The following is a 20,000-nucleotide window of genomic DNA, read 5'->3' as shown; positions in this document are numbered from 1 at the left end:
ACAAAACAGTAAAAACAATAATAAAGTAAAAACAGTAAAAGACAAAACAATGAGAACAAAACAGTAAAATCAAAGGATGAGGGTTGTTACGCCAATTCGATGGAAAAATATTCTGAACGCTTAATGAGATGAGCTTGTACATATATATATATATATATATATATATATATAGATATATATTGATATATATATATTATATATATATATATGCTATATATATATAGAAGGAAACGAAAGATGTATTAAATTCGAATAATTATGCAGCGCGACGATCGTATCGACCCATCCTGCAGCTGTTCCTAAGAGATAGGATATTATTATGCATTTAGTTGTGTTGCATCAAACAGTACAGGTTGTTTCACTTCATGTGGTGGGTGTAAAATAAGATAACCCACTAGATATACTGAGTGCTCCTTGCCATGTTCTTCTTGCCGGTCGTACCTAGGTACACCGACAGATGGCGGACATCAGGTAGCCCAAGAGTGAACGTGCTTTAAGCGACATACTAAGAGACACTACCTAAAGTCGAAATAGATACATATACATATACTAGATACGTGCATATATATATATATATATATATATATATATATATATATATATATATTATATATATATACATGTATAAGAATTTTCTCTGATTTTTCAGATTTTTGTATGCTAGGCTACTGGTTTTAAATTGATATTAATTAAATTAATATTAAATTTATCTCCCTCATTATTTAAATATATATATATATATATATATACATACATATATACATATATACATAAAGGTCAGAGGATAAGAAAATTTAACTTTCTTCTCAAGTTCCAACATGCTTATGCAAGGCGGCATTATAGCTGTTCCAATGAATATCCACAATAAAGCCTTGATACGAAGTAGCTGTAAACGCGGGCAAGATGAATAAAAGTTTTTTTTTTAATTACAGTAGGTTAATAGTGGACTATAGTTTCTACTTAATCTTTCAAATTAAATAAATTAATTTAAGAATAAATTTAATTTAAATTTGACACGTACGACTGACATCGGCACTATATCCACATATTTACGAAAATTATGTATAATTTTAAAATATTACGTTTTTCATCTACATCGAAGTTCGAAGTTCAAGATATTTAAGTACTTTAATTTGAACGTTTATCTTGAAAATATAGTACACTTTTAATCTACCGTAATTGCTTAAAAGACGTTTATTCCTCTCGCCCGCTTTTACAGCTGTTTCGTATCAAGGTTATTATTGTGGAACTTCATCGGACCATCTATTTTTCAAAACATGCTCTTACTACATTCCCCCCTTTTCTCTTTCAATATGCATATATATATATATATATGTATGTATGTATATGTATATATATACAGGGAGAGAGAGAGAGAAAAGGAGAGAGACAGAGAGAGAGACAGAGAGAAAGAGACAGAGAGAGATGTTTCCTCCTAGTTATGAGTCAACATATACGTTAAAAGACAGTTTTAAAAAATGCAAGAAAAATGCATGCGAAGTGCAAGAGATGAGATGCTTCATTCAGGCCTAGTGATGTGCATTCACTATTACAGCGCATAACTGAAGCAGAACCTACCTCCAGATGCCCTTCTCTGTCTAACCCACTTCAACGAATCTTTGACATTTTCTGGATTCCATGGCTGCAGAGTAGGTTTCCAAAAAATTATTTGGTCGTCAAAGTCCATAATGTTGAAGCGATCACCTTCTACCAAGTCATGCATGATAAATATCATTGCTTGAATCACTTGTGCTATTTTACGTCCCGACATTGAGCCGCTTGTGTCCAAGATAAACAAAATGTCCTTGGGAATTGGTTCCAAATCAGCCGGTGCAAAGAAGTGTACGAAATATCCATTCACTGCCTGACAGGAAAATATATTTTTGTATGCATATAAACATATATATATGTTATATATATATATATATATATATATATATATATATATATATATATATATAACGAGAAGGTTTACGAAAATAAACAAAGACGAAGCAGGTGGAGTACACACAAAAACAAATGTATTAGTATGGCGCTCAGGAATAGAATATAACAAGTCTTTTACGTTTCGAGCCTACGTTCTTCGGCAGAAAGATACACAGAAAAGAAACAAGGAGAGAAACAAGGAGAGAAAAAATGCGTGTAGGAGCTAACGGTCTATCATGGCGTATATATATATATATATATATATATATATTTATATACTTCAGATGAGTAAGGGGACAAGCAGGTGTATTAAGTTAATGCTTGGAAGAAATGGAAAAGTTTTTGATATTTAGAGTCAATTCTCTTCGATAGAAAGGGACGAGAGAGAAAAATGGAGAGAGAACGAAAAAATTGAGAGAGAAACTGTGTGTAGGAATTAGAAAGTAGATAGAATATATATATATATACAGAAACATACATGCATACATAATATATTTATATACACACAAAGATACTTACATACGTATATATATATATATATATATATATATACTAGCAGTATCGCCCGGCGTTGCTCGGGTTTGTAAGGGAAGTAACCATATAAGCATCTTTAGAGATGTAAAGTATAATAGCCATCTCAATATGGTTAACCACAAGGGGTGGGGGGTGTTACTGTAGCTTTTTACGTTCTGAGATTTAATAATAAATTTTTAGAGAGTTACTTCCCTTATATATGCCAAAAATGCATTAAAAATGGGAAAAATTGATGGTAAATTTTCTTTAAAATCATAGACTCATCGTAGACGCGCGCTAATACCCAGACGGGCTCGATATGAATCACGACTATAAGATACCCGAATTCGGTTAAACTGCACCGCAAAATGTGGGAGTAGTTAGGAATCTAAATCGAAGGTGACAGACACTCACACAACTACAGTTTTATATATATAGATTTGTGCAACAACTATAACATTCGGTTGTGCAAATTCTTTGCACGGGGAACCTTCCCTGTGTGGCGTGTTTCCCGATTTTGTAGAATTTGCTTTTGGGCTTTCTTAGCCATTTCTGTTTTGGTGTCTTCAAGCCATGAAGTCGTTGTTCTAAAAGAACGCTGGTCTCCTTGACAACGCTTTACGACGTTGATTTCCTTACACTCCCTTCCCCACAGCTTCACGAGGGAGGGAAGAAGTGGGAGAAGCAACACAGGTGCAGGTGTGAGCATGGACGCCAACTCCGCCGCCATCGACACACAAAAAATTATGCATTAAAATGGAATAAAAAATGATGTTAAATTATTTTTAAAATCGTAGACTCATCGTAGACGCGCGCTAATACCCAGAAGGGCTCGATATGAATCACGACTATAAGATACCCGGTTTTGGTTAAACTGCCCCGCAAAATGTGGGAGTAGTTAGAAATCTAAATCGTAGGAGACAGACACTCACACAACCTTACTTTTATATATAAAGATATATATATATATATATATATATATACAGCGAACCTTGCTGTACTCTTTCACCACAACTTTCTCTCACACTTTTATTTCCTGTTTCTGTTGTTCCTGTATTTCAAGCCGAATTTCCCTGAGAATTACATTAAGGGTACACGTGTCTGTGGACTGCTGAGTCGTTTGCACGTTAACTTCACGAGCAGGCTGTTCTGTTGATCGGACCAACTGGAACTTCGTCGTCGCAACAGGCGAGTGCCACGATATATTATATTATATATATATATATATATATATATATATATATATATTATATATATTGTGTGGTGTGTGTGTGTGTATGTGTGTGTGGTGTGTGTGGAGGCACAATGGCCCAGTGGTTAGGGCAGCGGACTCGTGGTCGTAGAATCGCGGTTTCGATTCCCAGACCGGGCGTTGTGAGTGTTTATTGAGAGAAAACACTTAAAGTTCCACGAGGCCCCGGCAAGGGGTGTTGGCGATCCCTGCTGTATTCTTTCGCCACAACTTTCTCTCACTCTCTCTTCTGGTGGCGCCACAATGCGAAGCGCATTGTGACCAGCGATGTGTAACATCTGATGGCCTGGTCGGTCACGGTCATGGTGATATATACTCTTTTACTCTTTTACTCTTTTACTTGTTTCAGTCATTTGACTGCGGCCATGCTGGAGCACCGCCTTTAGTCGAGCAACTCGACCCCGGGACTTATTCTTTGTAAGACCAGTACTTATTCTATCTGTCTCTTTTGCCGAACCGCTAAGTAACGGGGACATAAACACACCAGCATGGGTTGTCAAGCAATGCTAGGTGGACAAACACAGACACACAAACACACACACGCATATATATATACATATATACGACGGGCTTCTTCAGTTTCCGTCTACCAAATCCACTCACAAGGCTTTGGTTGGCCCGGGCTATAGTAGAAGACACTTGCCCAAGAGCCACGCAGTGGGACTGAACCCTGAACCATGTGGTGGTAAACAAGCTACTTACCACACAGCCACTCCTGCGCATATATATCTCTTATTATAAAAGGCAGATTTTATCTGCCTCCCTTTGGGAGTTATACAAATCTACAATATAGGATTTCTTCAATTACAATTTACCTAGAAATTTTAAGAGTACAATGCATCGCGTCATGCCAGGTCCAGTTTTTAAAATTTAAACTCCAATAAGCAAAATTTACAGAAAACTCACATTCTGGTGTGTGTGTCAAATGCTTTTCTTAGTCTGGTTTACACCACACGCAAACGCACAACACACAGTGGACAACGAATAAAGTGAAACTAGATGTAATATTTGTTTCTCTCTATCACGCTGATAGATACATGAGTAAAATGTATGGGAAGCTAACACATAAGTGTGAGTGAAAATGTTCTTGGAAGAGAGTAAATAGCCAGAGATAGTGATTTGAGGCAACACTCATACATACATACATACATACATACACACACACACACAACACAACACACACATACATACATATAACATACATACACACACACACACATAGTATTGAAGCTGAGAACAATCAGATACATTTGCAACACATCTGTTGAAAATATTATTGTTCACACACATACATATACATATATACATACAGACAGACAGACAGATAGACACACACACACACACACATGATCCAGCATGGCCACAACCTCAAGGCTGAAACATATAAAAGAATAACAGAATATAATGTGTGCATGTGTGTGAGAGAGAGAGTGTGTGTGTATATGTATGTATGTATGTATGTATATATATATAATAATGCGGTTTTTTCAACAGCTTGAACTAAAAGTCAGAGGGGAATGGGATAAACTACTTATATTAACTTGCTATAAAAGCAGGTAGTAATTTTATCTTGTCCTTATTAATAGTGCAAGTTTTGAAGAGTGCATTTCGATTTTAACAGCTATTTTTTTCAAAGCTATATTGAACAGCCTAGAAGACGAGCCTCATCCTGAAAGATCTGTGAGAACTCGACAAGGACATCCTGAAAACCCTGGTGGAAACAAATATCATCGTAACTGTTGAGGGGAACTAGCAGAGAAGCTTGGATTGGTCATTCAACCATTCATTGAGACCTGTGTGCTATCGGAAAAGTCAGCAAATTGGGTCAATGGGTTCCTCACGAACTTTCCGAGTCTAATTGCATGCAGAGAGTGAATGTATGCTTTTCTTTGCTGTCACATTCTCACCACTACTGCGCTATGTATATCTTATATATAAAACTGTAGTTGTGTGAGTGTCTGTCCCCTTCGATTTAGATTCTAACTACTCCCACATTTTGCGGTGCAGTTAACCAAATTCGGGTAGCTTATAGTCGTGATTTATATCGAGCCCGTCTGAGTATTAGCGCGCGTCTACGATGAGCTACGATTTTAAAAATAATTAACATAATTTTTCGTGTGTCGATGGCGGCGGAGTTGGCGTCCATGGTCACACCTGCACCTGTTTGCTTCTCCCCTCCCTCGTGAAGCTGTGGGGAAGGGAGTGTAAGGAAATACGTCGTAAAGCGTTGTCAAGGAGACCAGCGTTCTTTTAGAACAACGACTTCATGGCTTGAAGACACCAAAACAGAAATGGCTAAGAAAGCGTCTACATGAGTCTACGATTTAAAAAAAATTTACCATCGTTTTTTTTCCATTTTTAATGCATTTTTTCGCTATTATATAAGGGAAGTAACTCTCTAAAAATGTCTACGATGAGTCAACGATTTTTCAAAAAATTTACCATCATATTTTTTCCATTTTTAATGCATTTTTTGCTATTTTTTGGCTATAACTCTCTAAAAATGCTTATATAGTTATTTCCCTTACAAACCCGAGCAACGCCGGGCGATACTGCTAGTATATATATATATATATATATATATATATATATATAATATATATACATGTGTGTGTGTGTGTGTGTAGCCGTGAGAACATATACTGTAATAACAATGTGAGTGCAGAATTAAAATATAAGGCAAATTTCACTTACCAATATATCACCATTGAACTGTTTGCGTCGGTCTATATCATACTTGATTTCAAAAATACCATCCAGAGTTCCAGTGTCTGATGGTACGTATGTAATTTCAGCTGTCTTTATTGAAGGGCGCGAAATTGTTGCGTCTGGATTGGTCGCTGTTAACGAAATTTCGCGAAAACTTTATTGTTTCCGAATATTTTAATGAAATGTCGAAATTATATTTGTAACAGAGAATGACGCCAAGCAAATTTTTGGTCGGTCTGATGGAAATAGTAGCCAATGGCGTGTACTGGTACACCGGCGATTATAATTAATTTTATTGTATCGCATTTATCTTTGTTTACATATTCTCTCGATAAATTTCTGACCGTTAGACGATATACCACAATCCCCTATTTTGTCGGGTTTGTTCTGAGTCTGCGCAGTGTTTTGAATAGTTTAGAATGAGCATTTCGATAGACGCACATGGGTCTATTGATATGGTCTTCCCATCATTAACAGGAATCTTACTGAAGAGCCAGCCTGAGTAAATAAATACTATTTTTATTACTGAATTTGGCGAAACTGCAGTATAAGAAAAGTTAAGTTTGTAAAAGTTTTTAATTTTCATCTCACTAAATTTATCCAGCTATTGTGTATCTAGTGCACTCTTCGCCTTGAATGTAATGATATATGTATAATATATGGCGTGTACTGGTACACCGGCGATTATAATTAATTTTATTGTATCGCATTTATCTTTGTTTATATATATATATATATATAAATGCATACATGCATCCTGCTATGTTGGGAGTTGTGCATAAGTGTGTAAGAATAGCATTGCCCAAATAGATATTTGGATATGGTTATATAGAATGTGACTTTCGCAGAGTAAATATGTTCACACAGAAAGCAATCCATTCTATTCCAAACGTAAAGTTATTAAAGTAATACAGTAAACCATACGGACGATCAATGCAATCAAGTACCACTGTCAACTCTTACTGTAAACTACTCTCGGTTGAAACAGTTTCTTTATTATTATTCAAATGCATCAGTCCACTTTCAGTCACGTGGCGGTGGTCAAGATCCCTCCACAACACACACCCACACACACACCCATACACACACCCACACACAACACACACACACAACACACACCACACACACACCCATACACACACCCACACACAACACACACACACAACACACACACACACACACACACACACACTATAATACGTCACAAAACATTGAAGCGGTGATATCACGTCAGATGATCGTAATTTGTGCGATGAAAATTTTGATATAAAATAATAGTCACTTAAGTGAATTTAGCATTCTTTGTCTGCTTATGAATAAGTAATTTATGGATATTTTATGATGCATTCGTATTATCATTTTGTTCAACCAGAATTTTTCACATATTAGAGTACGACTCTGGAGTAGCGCTATCGGTTTACTCGCAGACATCTCAAACACAGAGTCCGTTAGTACTGATTTATGCTCATAAGAAACTCAGATGAGATAATTTTTCTCCTGATCTCACACATATACATAGCGAAAAATTCAATAGTCTTTTAATAACCCTATAGAATTTTCTGGTTTAAAATGAGATATTATAAATGTCTTTTATGTACAGTACCCCCATGATAATATTTATACTTAAAATTGTTGTTACATACGGAAGAATTATGATCATTCTAAGTATGTATATACTAGAGAAGTTAACAAAAATGAACTCCCTCTTGCCCACAGAACGTTCGCAAGATAATACTCACTTGATTCTGGTGTCGCGTCAGTGAATGTTGGATCAGTTGAACGTAAAGGTGGTACCCTCAAGATACGAATTTCTTTAGATTCTTCTATATAGACTTGTATTTTTACATCTTCAACAGGTTGACCAGGGTTCACGTAGATGGAATGTTCATACAAACCGAGTTTTCTTCTTAACAACTCTTGGTACCGAACTTCGAATGTCACATTTCTCAGAGCAGCAACATTGATATTAATCTTGAATTTGTTTGTATCTCGAGGTCTAAATATTGAATATTTCATAGGATATAGGATTTTGAATAGAATATTGAGCACAGCATTATTCAAAGAATACATTTACAAAACACCCCAGAAGAAAAAAACTTGGACACGGACTTGTTTCTGTTTCGCCTTCAACTCAAGCAGTTGCTTTATACTGAAAAGGCACACAAATGGCGAAATATCGATATCCATCACTCCCAAATGAGACTAAGAGTGAGTTATCTCGCCCGACCCTAAGGTGTGTCAACATCGGCGACATAAGAGTTATTTACTCCGCTACGCTATTGTAGCCACTGCAAAATTCACAATGCATAGACATTAGTATAAAAATAATAAACGTGCTCTTTTAAAGCCTAGCCAGGCTCATGGGCCCGATTTCCCGGTTTCTATGGCGTATGTGTTCCGCTGCTGGACGGAACTGGAGCAACGTGAAATGAAGTGTTTTGCTCAAGAACACAACGCGTCGCCCGGTCCAGTAATCAAAACCACAATCTTACGATCATGATGCTGACACCCTAACCACTAAGCCACGCGCCTCCACACAGATTAGTATATGTGTTTAATAATATTTGTTACACTATGGTTGCTTTTACTTCATTTGCATGTGTTTAGCAATATATATCAATGATATGAAAAGTATTGGTATCCAGAAGAACTAAGATGAGAGGTAAGGCTACGGGAGGACCGTAGTTAGGTTCTTGGTTCGACGATAATACGAGTGAGTAGTCTATTGCGAGTCTTGTGTGAGCATGTATATGTTAAATAAAATGAGACAACAAAGCCAAGGCAGTGTGGAATTTATAGGACATGTACAAATAGAAAGGTAGTCTTACAACTGTTTCTGGGATATTAGGGATATTCCTTCATCAGAAACGATGTGAGCGAGTTACTTAGACGGAAAGTGAAGAAGGTTAGTCGATGAGATAGACTGCAGTATTCAACTGGCTCTTATTTAATTAGGGCAACTCGAGTACACTGTAACCACGAATAGAGATAACAGCAAAATATCCACAACCGCTGTTCCCGTTCACCTACAGCATGATTCATTATGCCTGGTTAACGCGATTTCTGTCTCCGAGCTCGTGAAATATATAAAGGATCAAGAACACTGACCTTTCTTCACACCTTACACTTTTAACGAAAGTGTGTCACTATGAGCAGATAAGTTATGGCTATGTGTGAATCTGTGGCGGTAGGGCTAAACAAATAAATGGAGGAAAATATATCGAAAGAATATTATAAGAAGCTATAGACACACACATATATATATTCCTATATATATGTATGTGTTGTTGTCTGTATGTGTGCGTGCATATGTATGTGTGTGTTTGTGTAGGTATGTCTGTGTGCGCGTGCTTGAGCACTGTTGTGTGCATATTTGCTCATCACCACCTGACTAGATGGTGATTGTTCGCCTCATAGTGTTTCAGTAAAAATGTACAATAGAACGAGCACCAGTCAATTACTGAGGTATGTTTATATTCTATTTGTGCATCCTGTGTGAAAGGGATTATAAATAAAAAGAAAACAGAAAGTTAACTTCATAATGTTTTTGCAGTCAAAATGTTAAGAGATTTGGAGGTGGGGGCTCCTTTGATAATTGAATTGACTCCAATACTTCACTGGTATCTTATATTATCGAGTTGGAATTTTGAAATGCTAAGTTAACCTAACCAGGATTTGAACTCAAAATGAGAAAATCCGGAACTAATGATATTATTCTATTGCTACAGACGTTTCGACTTTTCTGTCCACCCACCGTAAAAATAATTTAATGATTATTCATAATTTATGTACAATGCTAGTAATTTTTAGAAAATGGATATTAGTTGATCGTATCAATTGCTACTTCATAATTTGTATGGGCATTTGTTTGTCTTATCTTGACTGGTACTTAATTTTGTCGATCCCAGTTTGAAGAAAAGCACAATTAACTTTGGTACTATTTGAACTCAGAATGTAACGTACTGGAACAAATTCATTCAACGCAAATAATTGTTTCGAATTTTGGTACGGTGTCTTAAAGTAAGAGGATTAGTTGATTAAGTAAAGCCAGTGGCTTTAAGTAAGAGGCTAAGTTGATTAAAATGACACCGGTGCTCAAGTGGTACTTATCTCATCGAACCGATTGAATGAAATCCAAATTCAACTTCGGTGGAAACTTGAACGCTAAGCGTAAAGAGGCGAAAGAAATGCCGTTAAGCTTTTCGTCTAACTCGCTCAGCATCCTGCCAGCTTTCCGCCTCTAAGTTAAAAAAAGAAGATCGAAGATCCTTCTCGAGCCGTTGGATCATCAGGCTGTTTTTCCAGTCTGTCACAGGACTATTCACCTTCAAAAGCGGTGTGAGGTAATGTGAAATGATATTTTTGCTCAAAAGCACAACGCAATCACACTCTCTTGATCATAAGCGCAATCCCATAACCCCTAAGACACGCAGTTTTACGGCTTCAACCTAACAAATAATAATTATATATTCATTGATTCATGACATCGATTTTGAAAACAGCCACTGAATTCGAATGAAAAAAGAACCTAAATTCTTTGAGTAGAAGAAATTTCGTTTGGAAAGTAGTTACAAAGAAAAGAACGGAATTTGATCTTTCAGAATAAAAGAATTTACTAACTTTTTGGCAACATGACCAGCACTTTGACCTTTGCGTTTGGCTTTTTCGTACGCCTTTTTAGCTTGCTCCTTTTCTTTAACTTCACCTGGATATTCAACATCATCGATTACCCTGTTTATAAAGAAATACGAAATATGTTATCATTATTCGATAATTTAATAGATGACTACGCTTTCTTTCAACGTCAGTATAAAATACTTACATTTTGAAACTGGATATAAACGCCTCTTCTGGTAAGTTGACATTAAAGGTGACTTCTTGAGAATAATTGTTATTATTGGCAACCAAACTTGTAATTTGCGTGGTGGCGAATCTCATTCGAATATCCGACTGGATGTGTAAGCGAAGAATATCCGGTGGCTCCGAGTTTACACCCTATAATATATAGTAAATCATATCAATGCATTTGCAAGTCAATCATAAAAGCAGTGCTTGGTATCTTCCAATCGTAATTATGCAAGCAACATTTGATATCATTCTGTGTAGCAATGTTTGATATGTTCTAATCTATGTTGTGCTCAAGATATATTGATTTCTGATTTGTGTCTAAAATTCTTAAGTTATCGGTTTTCTATTTTGCTTCGATATCAGACCAAAATTTGGGAGGAAAGATGCAAGATCTATAATAGCAGGGAATTAATTGTAATTAGTTGAATCGATTCCCAAATATCATTGCAGCCATTCTCAGGAATTATTTCACACACACAGCGGAGAGCAAAATCAAATTATACCCAGGCAGAATTTGGTCTCACAATATTGTTTTCTGTTATAGCGAAAAGGCTTCAAATTTTCTAGGGTTGGTGTGAACGATTACATCGACCCTACTGTTGACTGTTACTTAATTTATCGACCACGAAAGAAATAAAGGCTGAGTCGACCTCTGCGGAATTTTAACTCACTAATTAAAGACGGACAAAATGTCGCTAAGCCTTTTGTCCAGAGTGCTATTGATTCTACCAGTTCACTACCTTTTGCTATCATAATAATAAAGTAACTAAGAATACATTTCATTCTTCTATTTGGGTTGTGTCAATCGTCTTACTCTTTTTCAAAATAATTCTTTTTCCTCCAAGGCCAGCAGTTTTGGGGGAAAATGGTAGTTGATTACATCAGCCCCTGTGCTTGACAGGTACTTATTTTATCGATTCCCTAAGAATAAAAGGTAAAGTTGTCCTTGGTATTATTTAAATTCAAGGTATGAAGGGTCACAGGAAATGTCGCTTAGCATTTTGTCCGACGTGCTTACGATTCACAAGGCCCGAAATTTTGGGGAACTGTTGATTAGATCGACCCCAGTACGCAACTGGTACTTAACATAACCACCCGGAAAGGATGAAAAGCAAAGTCAACCTCGGCGGGATTTGAACTCAGACAGACGAAATACCGCTAAGCATTTTGCCCGGCGTGCTAACGTTTCTGCCAGCTTCTACAATAAATGAGAAAACTAATTTCTGTGTGTCAGTGTGTCACACTTTGACACCCTGACTCACTAGTCAATGACGCTTCTACTGTTGATGTTGTTTTATTAAAAGTAGTAGTGTTGATGGTGGCAGTGGGAGTATTAGTAAGAGAGAGAGAAAGAATGGGTATGTGAGAGAAAGAGTGACTAGCCACTGAATTCATTTTCTTAGTACCATCACCAGTAATACCTTTGACTTTACCACCTTCCCCTCCACCACCATCACCACTGCCTGTCACATCACTTACTCTCACCTTCATCCCTGACCACCTCGGCTACTACCACCATCATCATCACTGTCGCCTCCGCCACTTTCACAGCTACAGCTCATACTATTACTACCACTCCATTACCATCATAAAAAGACTGAATGGCGTGTGTATGGTGGTGGTACTGTTGTTTATGATGCAGCTTTGCAATAAGTTCCAAGTCGACAAATTATATCATTGTTTTGATGAAGATTGTTCATTGCTTCAAAACGTTTATCAAAATATAATTTGTACTCAATGCAGGAAGTGTCGTTGTTAGGCCCAAGACTGAATAAAGAGTTCTCCAGAGGAGCTAGCTTAAAACCCACCCAATCAGGCGGCTTTTAAGCCAGTTCAAAATATTTTTTTCTGCTCTTGGCACAAAAACCGGATATTTTGGTGAGGAATGTTAATCGATGAGATAGACTGCAATATCCAACCGGTTCTTATTTAATTAGGGCATCTCGAGTACACTGTAACCATGAACAGAGATAACAGCAAAATATCCACAATCGCTGTTCCCGTTCACCTACCGCGTGATTCATTATGCCTGGTTAATTTTATTTCTGTCTCCGAGTTCGTGAAAAATATAAAGGATCAAGGGCAAGGACATTTCTTCACCCCTTACACTTTTAACGAAAGTGTGTCACGATGAGCAGATAAGTTATGGTTATGTGTGTATCTGTGGCGGCAGGGCTAAAAAAAATAAGTGGAGGAAAATATATCGAAAGAACATATTTTCGACTTGAAAGATTAAAACACGATTAACGTCTGAAATTTTACACCGTTTTATTCTAGCTGATTAATTTAATAGTGGAGTTCATAAATTTTGATAAGCAAACCTTAACGTTATGAGTCCCGCCCTTCGTCTGGGAAAGACTATGACAAACGGGTAGTGGGATTTTATATACTTACATATTTTCTTTCCTTCTCTCAGATTCAAGAATGTGTGATACGTGAGCAGTAACACCTATCCAAATTTAACCACCTTATTGAATAAAATTTTAGCCGAAGCAGACTATAACTAATTTTATCCTAGAGTTCTCGTTTATTGGATTCCTTAATGTATATTATTTAGGATTATTCCTCTGTTGGAATGCACATTTCATTAGAAGTTTTGTGTAATTAGGAAAACAGCGCTCTAAATAATACTAATGATATTGATTATCACTGTAAAAGACGTTTGAAATGGTAACTGCAATCGTACACGGATGAATGGCGAGTTGAATTATAATTTCTCGTATTCATCCTTGATACAATAACAAGTTTTTCCTTATGCTTACTGCTTACTTCTTTGACAATGCAGCCGCCATCATTTATTCTTGTACGTTATTCTTGTTTACAAGAACATTCTACTACGTACAAGGCCTAATGCAAGCGGCTACTAATAAGGTGACGAGCGGGCAGAATCGTTAGGGAGCTAGGCAAGATTCTTAGCGGTATTTCGTCTATCTCTACGTTCTGAGTTCTATTTCCGTTGAGGTCGACTTTACTTTTCGTATTTTCGGAGTCGATAAAATAAGTACCAGTTGAATAATGGGGTCGATGTTATCGACTTACTCCTTTCCCGAAATTTTGCTGGCCTTGAGCCAAAATTTGAATGCATTATTACAAAGCAAATCTTCTCAAAGGTAAAAACATAGGGAATACACTCTATCGAAATAACAGCTATTTAGAAACATTAAATAATTGTACGATGGATTTTTATCATCAAAGGAATCAATGGGCTTATAACTGACTGCTTCTCTATCAAATGCTTTGACAACTTCCGTATTTAGACACCCTAGAAAAGCATTGATAAGGGACTTTTTTCTAGGTATGTGAAATTCACAAGATACGTTAATATATCCGAAACAGAATTCATCATTTGGCATTCAATCGTTATAACTTTACAACGTATTGAAGCTCAATTTTACCATCGAAGTCAAGTTGCACGCACGCTTTGGTACGAAGTAGAAAACCAATCTGGTCTTCGTCCTGTTAATTGTGTAGTTCTATAATCAGGAACAGCCTCACAAGCATCAATCGCTTCCAGAATGAAGAATGGATCCTTACTGCATTTACGATAGGAGCTTTGGTAGCTTTCGTCAAGATATAAAATATTACTTGAAAATTTCGTAGCACCATCATAATATTGATACCAAAGTCTATTGGTTTTTCTTTTATTTCAAAATATCACAAAATATATATCAAAACAGATAAAATCGTCACCTTGAATCATTTCCGTCAGCTTTCTATCGACAATTTTACTAACAGATTCCCTGATAATGGAAGTTTGGAAATTTGAGTGAGCTGTAAAACAATACTGGAAGCTTTGAAGGCATTGCCGTAAGAACTGGCTAACCCATTCATGTTTTCATGAATTCAGGCTTCTTTCAGGAGGTATATGTCCTATAGTTTTTAGGATCATAAAATATAATTAATTTAGGGAGTTGCTCCATACGGTATCCATTAATGTATGAATATTATGTCATGTTATTCACTCACTGTTTCTTTAACACTGTTTTCTCGGGTTTTTGAAGGTTGTTGTCACAATTTACAGGTGATGCATCCGTTTTTGATGAAACTAGTACTATTAGTCTAAAAATGAACAGTCGAAAAAAAGCTCCATTTTAGAGATATGAAGTTTGAGAAAGATTAATGCCACTTTTTTTGTCCAACTGTTCTTTATCATTATTAATATGCTGCTTAAGGAAGGGAGCTGGCAGAATCGCTAGCACGCCGGGTAAATGCTTAGTGGCATTTCGTCCGTCCTTACGTTTTGAGTTCAAATTCAGCCGAAGTCGTCTGTGTTTTTCATCCTAACGGGGTCGATAAATTAAGTACCAGTGAAACAGTGGAGTCGATGCAATCGACTATTCCCTTCCCCCAATATTTCAGGCCTTGTACCTATAGTAGAAATGATTATTATTAAGGCGGTAAGCTGGCAGAATCGTTAGCAGGCCGGGTGAAATTCCTAGTGGCATTTCATCTGCCGCTACGTTCTGAGTTCAAATTCCGGCGGGTTCGACTTTGCCTTTCATTTTTTCAGGGTCGATAAATTAAGTACCGCTCCCCTAAAATTGCTGGCCTTGTGCCAAAATTTAAAACAATTATTAATATACTGCATTTGTAGCTCATCTGCTACGGATGCGAAATTCGGGATATAGAACACATTCCAAATTCACGGATGCCAGTCGTGCTTGCATCAAAAATAAGCAGCGGCGAAATGAGAGCCATACAAAAGTTGCTTCCCTGTATGTCTGCACTCGCTGTCTCCCAACAGTTTGGAACTTCTGAAATGCGTATATTTTGTTGTGTATAGAAAAAAATGTCATATACAGATTTTATTATTCAGAATAGCAAGAGATTATAATGCATATTCATACGTCTGGTTATCCATATTGTTTCATTTGCGTTATCAAACATAGACGAAATGCTTACGTTCACGATGAAGGTCTGGCACTGAAAACTAAACGTATTCAAATTTTACATGAATTTACGAAAAGTCACACGCAATGAACTTATTTGTAATTTATTTTCTAGAAAATACTCCATTCTTCTTACAATTTTTATTAGTAAAAGTGATGTAGCAAGAAGTATTAGATTTAAAAGTGAAAACATATTTTGCATATAGATATGCATCAGTATATATATATATATATATATATATATATATATATATATATATATAAATATATGTATTAGTATATATATATATGCATACACATATATGCAAACAAATACACACCCATACACACACACACACGCACGATCACACACATTTACATATACATACACACGATAAATAGAACAGCGTCCACTGTGATGCCGCGGATCTTCACCTCCCTTTTGACAACTTTACGTAACAAATATAGTAATATGAACGTGAAGCGTGACCTAATACTGCCTCGCATTCTAACAGCAATCCGGTTCAGGGTAGACAATTCTAATTCTACTCTTGTCGTTTGTGAGAGTCGAAAGAGAACAATGTGTACTTTGCTTAACTGCACTGAGATTCGATAGGTTTGTACAAAAAGCAGATAAATAGATCGACTCTTTGAAGGGTCAAAGAGCAAGAAAGAGAACGCGAGGGACAAGACAAAGTGGGATAGATGGGAAGAAAGGGTGAGATAGGGGTGAGTGAGGGAAGAAAGAGAGTGTTGAACACTAGGCGTGGTTGTGTGGTAAAAAGCTTGCTTCCCAACCACATGGTTCGGGGTTCGGTCTCACTGCGTGGCACCTCGGGCAGGTGTCTTCTGCTATAGCCTCGGGTCGCCTAGAGCCTTGTGAGCGGATTTGGTAGACGGAAACTGAAAGCAGCCCGTCTGATACACACGCAAACGCTCACACACACAAGACACACACACACACACGCGGACGCACACACATACACACACAAACACATGTATCGTGTCTTTGTTTATCCCCCATCACCTCTTGACAACCGGTTCTGGAGTATTTGCATCCCCGCGACAAAACAATTCGGCAAAAAGAGACCGATGGAATGAGTATCAATCTTTTAAAAAATCAATTTCACTAAATATTCTTAAAAGGAGGTGCCTATATATATATAAATATACATATAAGTTTACCTGAGTTAGAGATTAAAATAACTGTCTAAGGGATATGGGCATATAATGCTCATAAATTATAGGTAAAGACAACGATAAACATGAGTTTATCAAGAATTAAAATTTAAAGAAAACGGAAAATGGAGAAATACTGATGAACAACAATTGGTTTACATCAATTATCATTTATTACTTCATCAATATTTCTCCATTTTCTGATTTCTTTAAATTTTTATATATATACATATATATATATATGTATGTATATATATGTATATATATATATTATATATATATATATATATATATATATATATATATATATATATATATATATACATATATATATACATATATATATCTATATATCTATATTATATATACATATATATATACATATATATATATATGTATATATATATATATATATATATATAATATATATATTATATATATATATATTATATATAATGAGACGTATTGGTATCCAGAAGACCCAAGATGGCAGGTAAGGCTATGCAAGTGCGACGGAAAGACTGTAGTTAAACTCTCGGTTCGATAATAATGCGAGTGAGGAGTCTAATGCGGGTCTCATCTGCGCATGTACATGTTAAATAAAATGAGACAAAACTATATATATACATATAAAGGGAAAGTTTACGAAAATAAACAAAAGACGAAGGCAGGTGGAGTACAAACAAACAAATGTATTAGTATAGCGCTCAGGAATAGAAAAAGTCTTTTACGTTTCGAGACTACGCTCTTCGACAGAAAGATACACAGAAAAAAACAAGGAGAGAAACATGCCTGTATATATATATACAGGCATGCCATATTTTCTGTTGTTTTTTTATTTAATCTTGAAAATATTATTTATGTAACGCGCATACACTTAAATTGTTTTACCTGTATATATATATATATGTGTGTGTGTGTATGTGTGAGATGTTTTGGTATCCAGAGGAATGTATCTTCCTCTTTCTTTCTTTCCTTCTTCTTTCCTCCCCCAATCCTTTTGACCATTACTTTTTACCATTTCTTCCCTCTAACATACTTATCTATTCTCTTCTCTCTATCTACTTCTTCCTATCAGTATGTTTTCAAATTTCATTTACACTACAAGATCCCTTTGAATGAACAGCACATGGAATTAATATTTACACGCTAACCATATATAATAATGACACATGAACTGCTATCGCAATTTACATATATATCTCGATAAACTGATAATTGAAAAATATACTATGACAGGTGTAGATAGATTGATAGATGGGAAGAGTGCAAAAATCTTGTGCATCATTAACGAATAAATTGTTGAAACTGACTGTTTATTATGCAGATAACCGCGTAGGCACGAGCGTGAGCCGGTGTGTTTAGAGGAAAGCATTGACGAGGTAAATCTGATCTAACGATATTGAAATCTTGTCAGTCGTTTTACTGAAACACGTGTATGTCTTATAAAGCTTGGAACACAACGTAGGTTTTCTGCATATATATATATATATATATATATATATATGTGGTGTGTGTGTGTGTGTGTGTGTGTGTGTGTGTATGTACATAACAAGCAAATAAGTAACATAATTGTCAAGGTATTAGTATATATATATATGTATGTATATGCGCACTCATGTATATTTGTATGCATGAGTAGAAGTATAAGCAAGAGTGCAATATATTATATGATGGTTGAGATAACGTGTTCTTTCTCCCTAAAGTACGTAGGTGTCCGAAATGCCAGTATCGTCCACCGGAATGGCATATAGAATTTAAGGCAAGGCCGCTAAAAATTTTCCGATAAACGCTAAACTTGCTCACACGGAGCAATAGTACCGCTGGAAAGCATTTTCCACTTCTTGACATACATGCATGACTATATGTATGTATGTGTGTGTGTATTTATATATACATACATACATAATATAATTATGGAAGTATTTTTACATATATATATATATACATCATTATATATATAATCAATCACGGGCATATAAATACGAACCGGTGTATATACATATACACACATGTATATGTATGTATATATATATATATATATCCATATATGTGTATATATATATATATATATATATATATATATATATATACCTTATTTACATTATTTACATTTGACGGATATTTGTCCTCATCTTGTATGTTGTTAAAACAAAGTTCGGCTGATATAGCCTCCAGCCTTCATCAGGTGTCTTGGAGAAATTTCAAACCTGGGTTCTCATTCTTATGGTATTTTTCGATGATGATGATGTTGTTATTATTATTAGACATCTGATGAAGGCTGGAGGCTATATCAGCCGAAACGTTGTGTTAAAAACAAACAATGCGCATGTGGTGTAGTCGGTTTTATAAGTGTCTGTGTATACGGCTGTGTGCATGCGTTCATATGTGTGGTTGCGTATCTGTGCGTGCATTTTCAGTGGTTATTTCTTTTTGTATGTGGATCTATGTTTTGTAGTAAATAGAATTATAAGACATCACCGTATATTGACTATAGATATCAGTCTAATATTAGAGCATATAAAACACGGTAGTTAAAAAAAAAATACGGGTATTTGTACAGTTGGAAATCGAACCCAGTTTTCTTATTTTCATTATAAGTTTTATATATGGTTTTCTAGTTAAATTTAGAAACAATGATTTCATACCACTTAATACGTAAACACGTGGATATTACTGCAAGAATGATGGCGATTGGAATTTTG

General features: G+C 35.9%; 1 protein-coding gene across 2 annotated transcripts in view; it reads right to left on the bottom strand.

Annotated features, from left to right (window-relative positions):
- LOC115220377 (inter-alpha-trypsin inhibitor heavy chain H3) overlaps nt 1-20,000 on the bottom strand; it is an 80,527-nt gene that overhangs the window by 58,657 nt on the left and 1,870 nt on the right. For both annotated transcript variants that reach the window (XM_036510125.1, XM_029790491.2), the window contains exons 2-6: nt 11,223-11,395; nt 11,021-11,131; nt 8,140-8,396; nt 6,386-6,531; nt 1,579-1,864 (exon numbers count right to left, since the gene is read on the bottom strand). In XM_036510125.1, the coding sequence (XP_036366018.1) occupies nt 1,579-1,864; nt 6,386-6,531; nt 8,140-8,396; nt 11,021-11,131; nt 11,223-11,395 (973 nt within the window). The remainder of the gene's footprint in view (nt 1-1,578; nt 1,865-6,385; nt 6,532-8,139; nt 8,397-11,020; nt 11,132-11,222; nt 11,396-20,000) is intronic.

Source organism: Octopus sinensis, linkage group LG16 (genome assembly GCF_006345805.1).
Source record: "Octopus sinensis linkage group LG16, ASM634580v1, whole genome shotgun sequence".
Classification (NCBI taxonomy): Eukaryota; Metazoa; Mollusca; class Cephalopoda; order Octopoda; family Octopodidae; genus Octopus; species Octopus sinensis.
The sequence above is the reverse complement of the archived record's forward strand: the minus strand, read 5'-3'. Positions and strand labels throughout refer to the sequence as shown.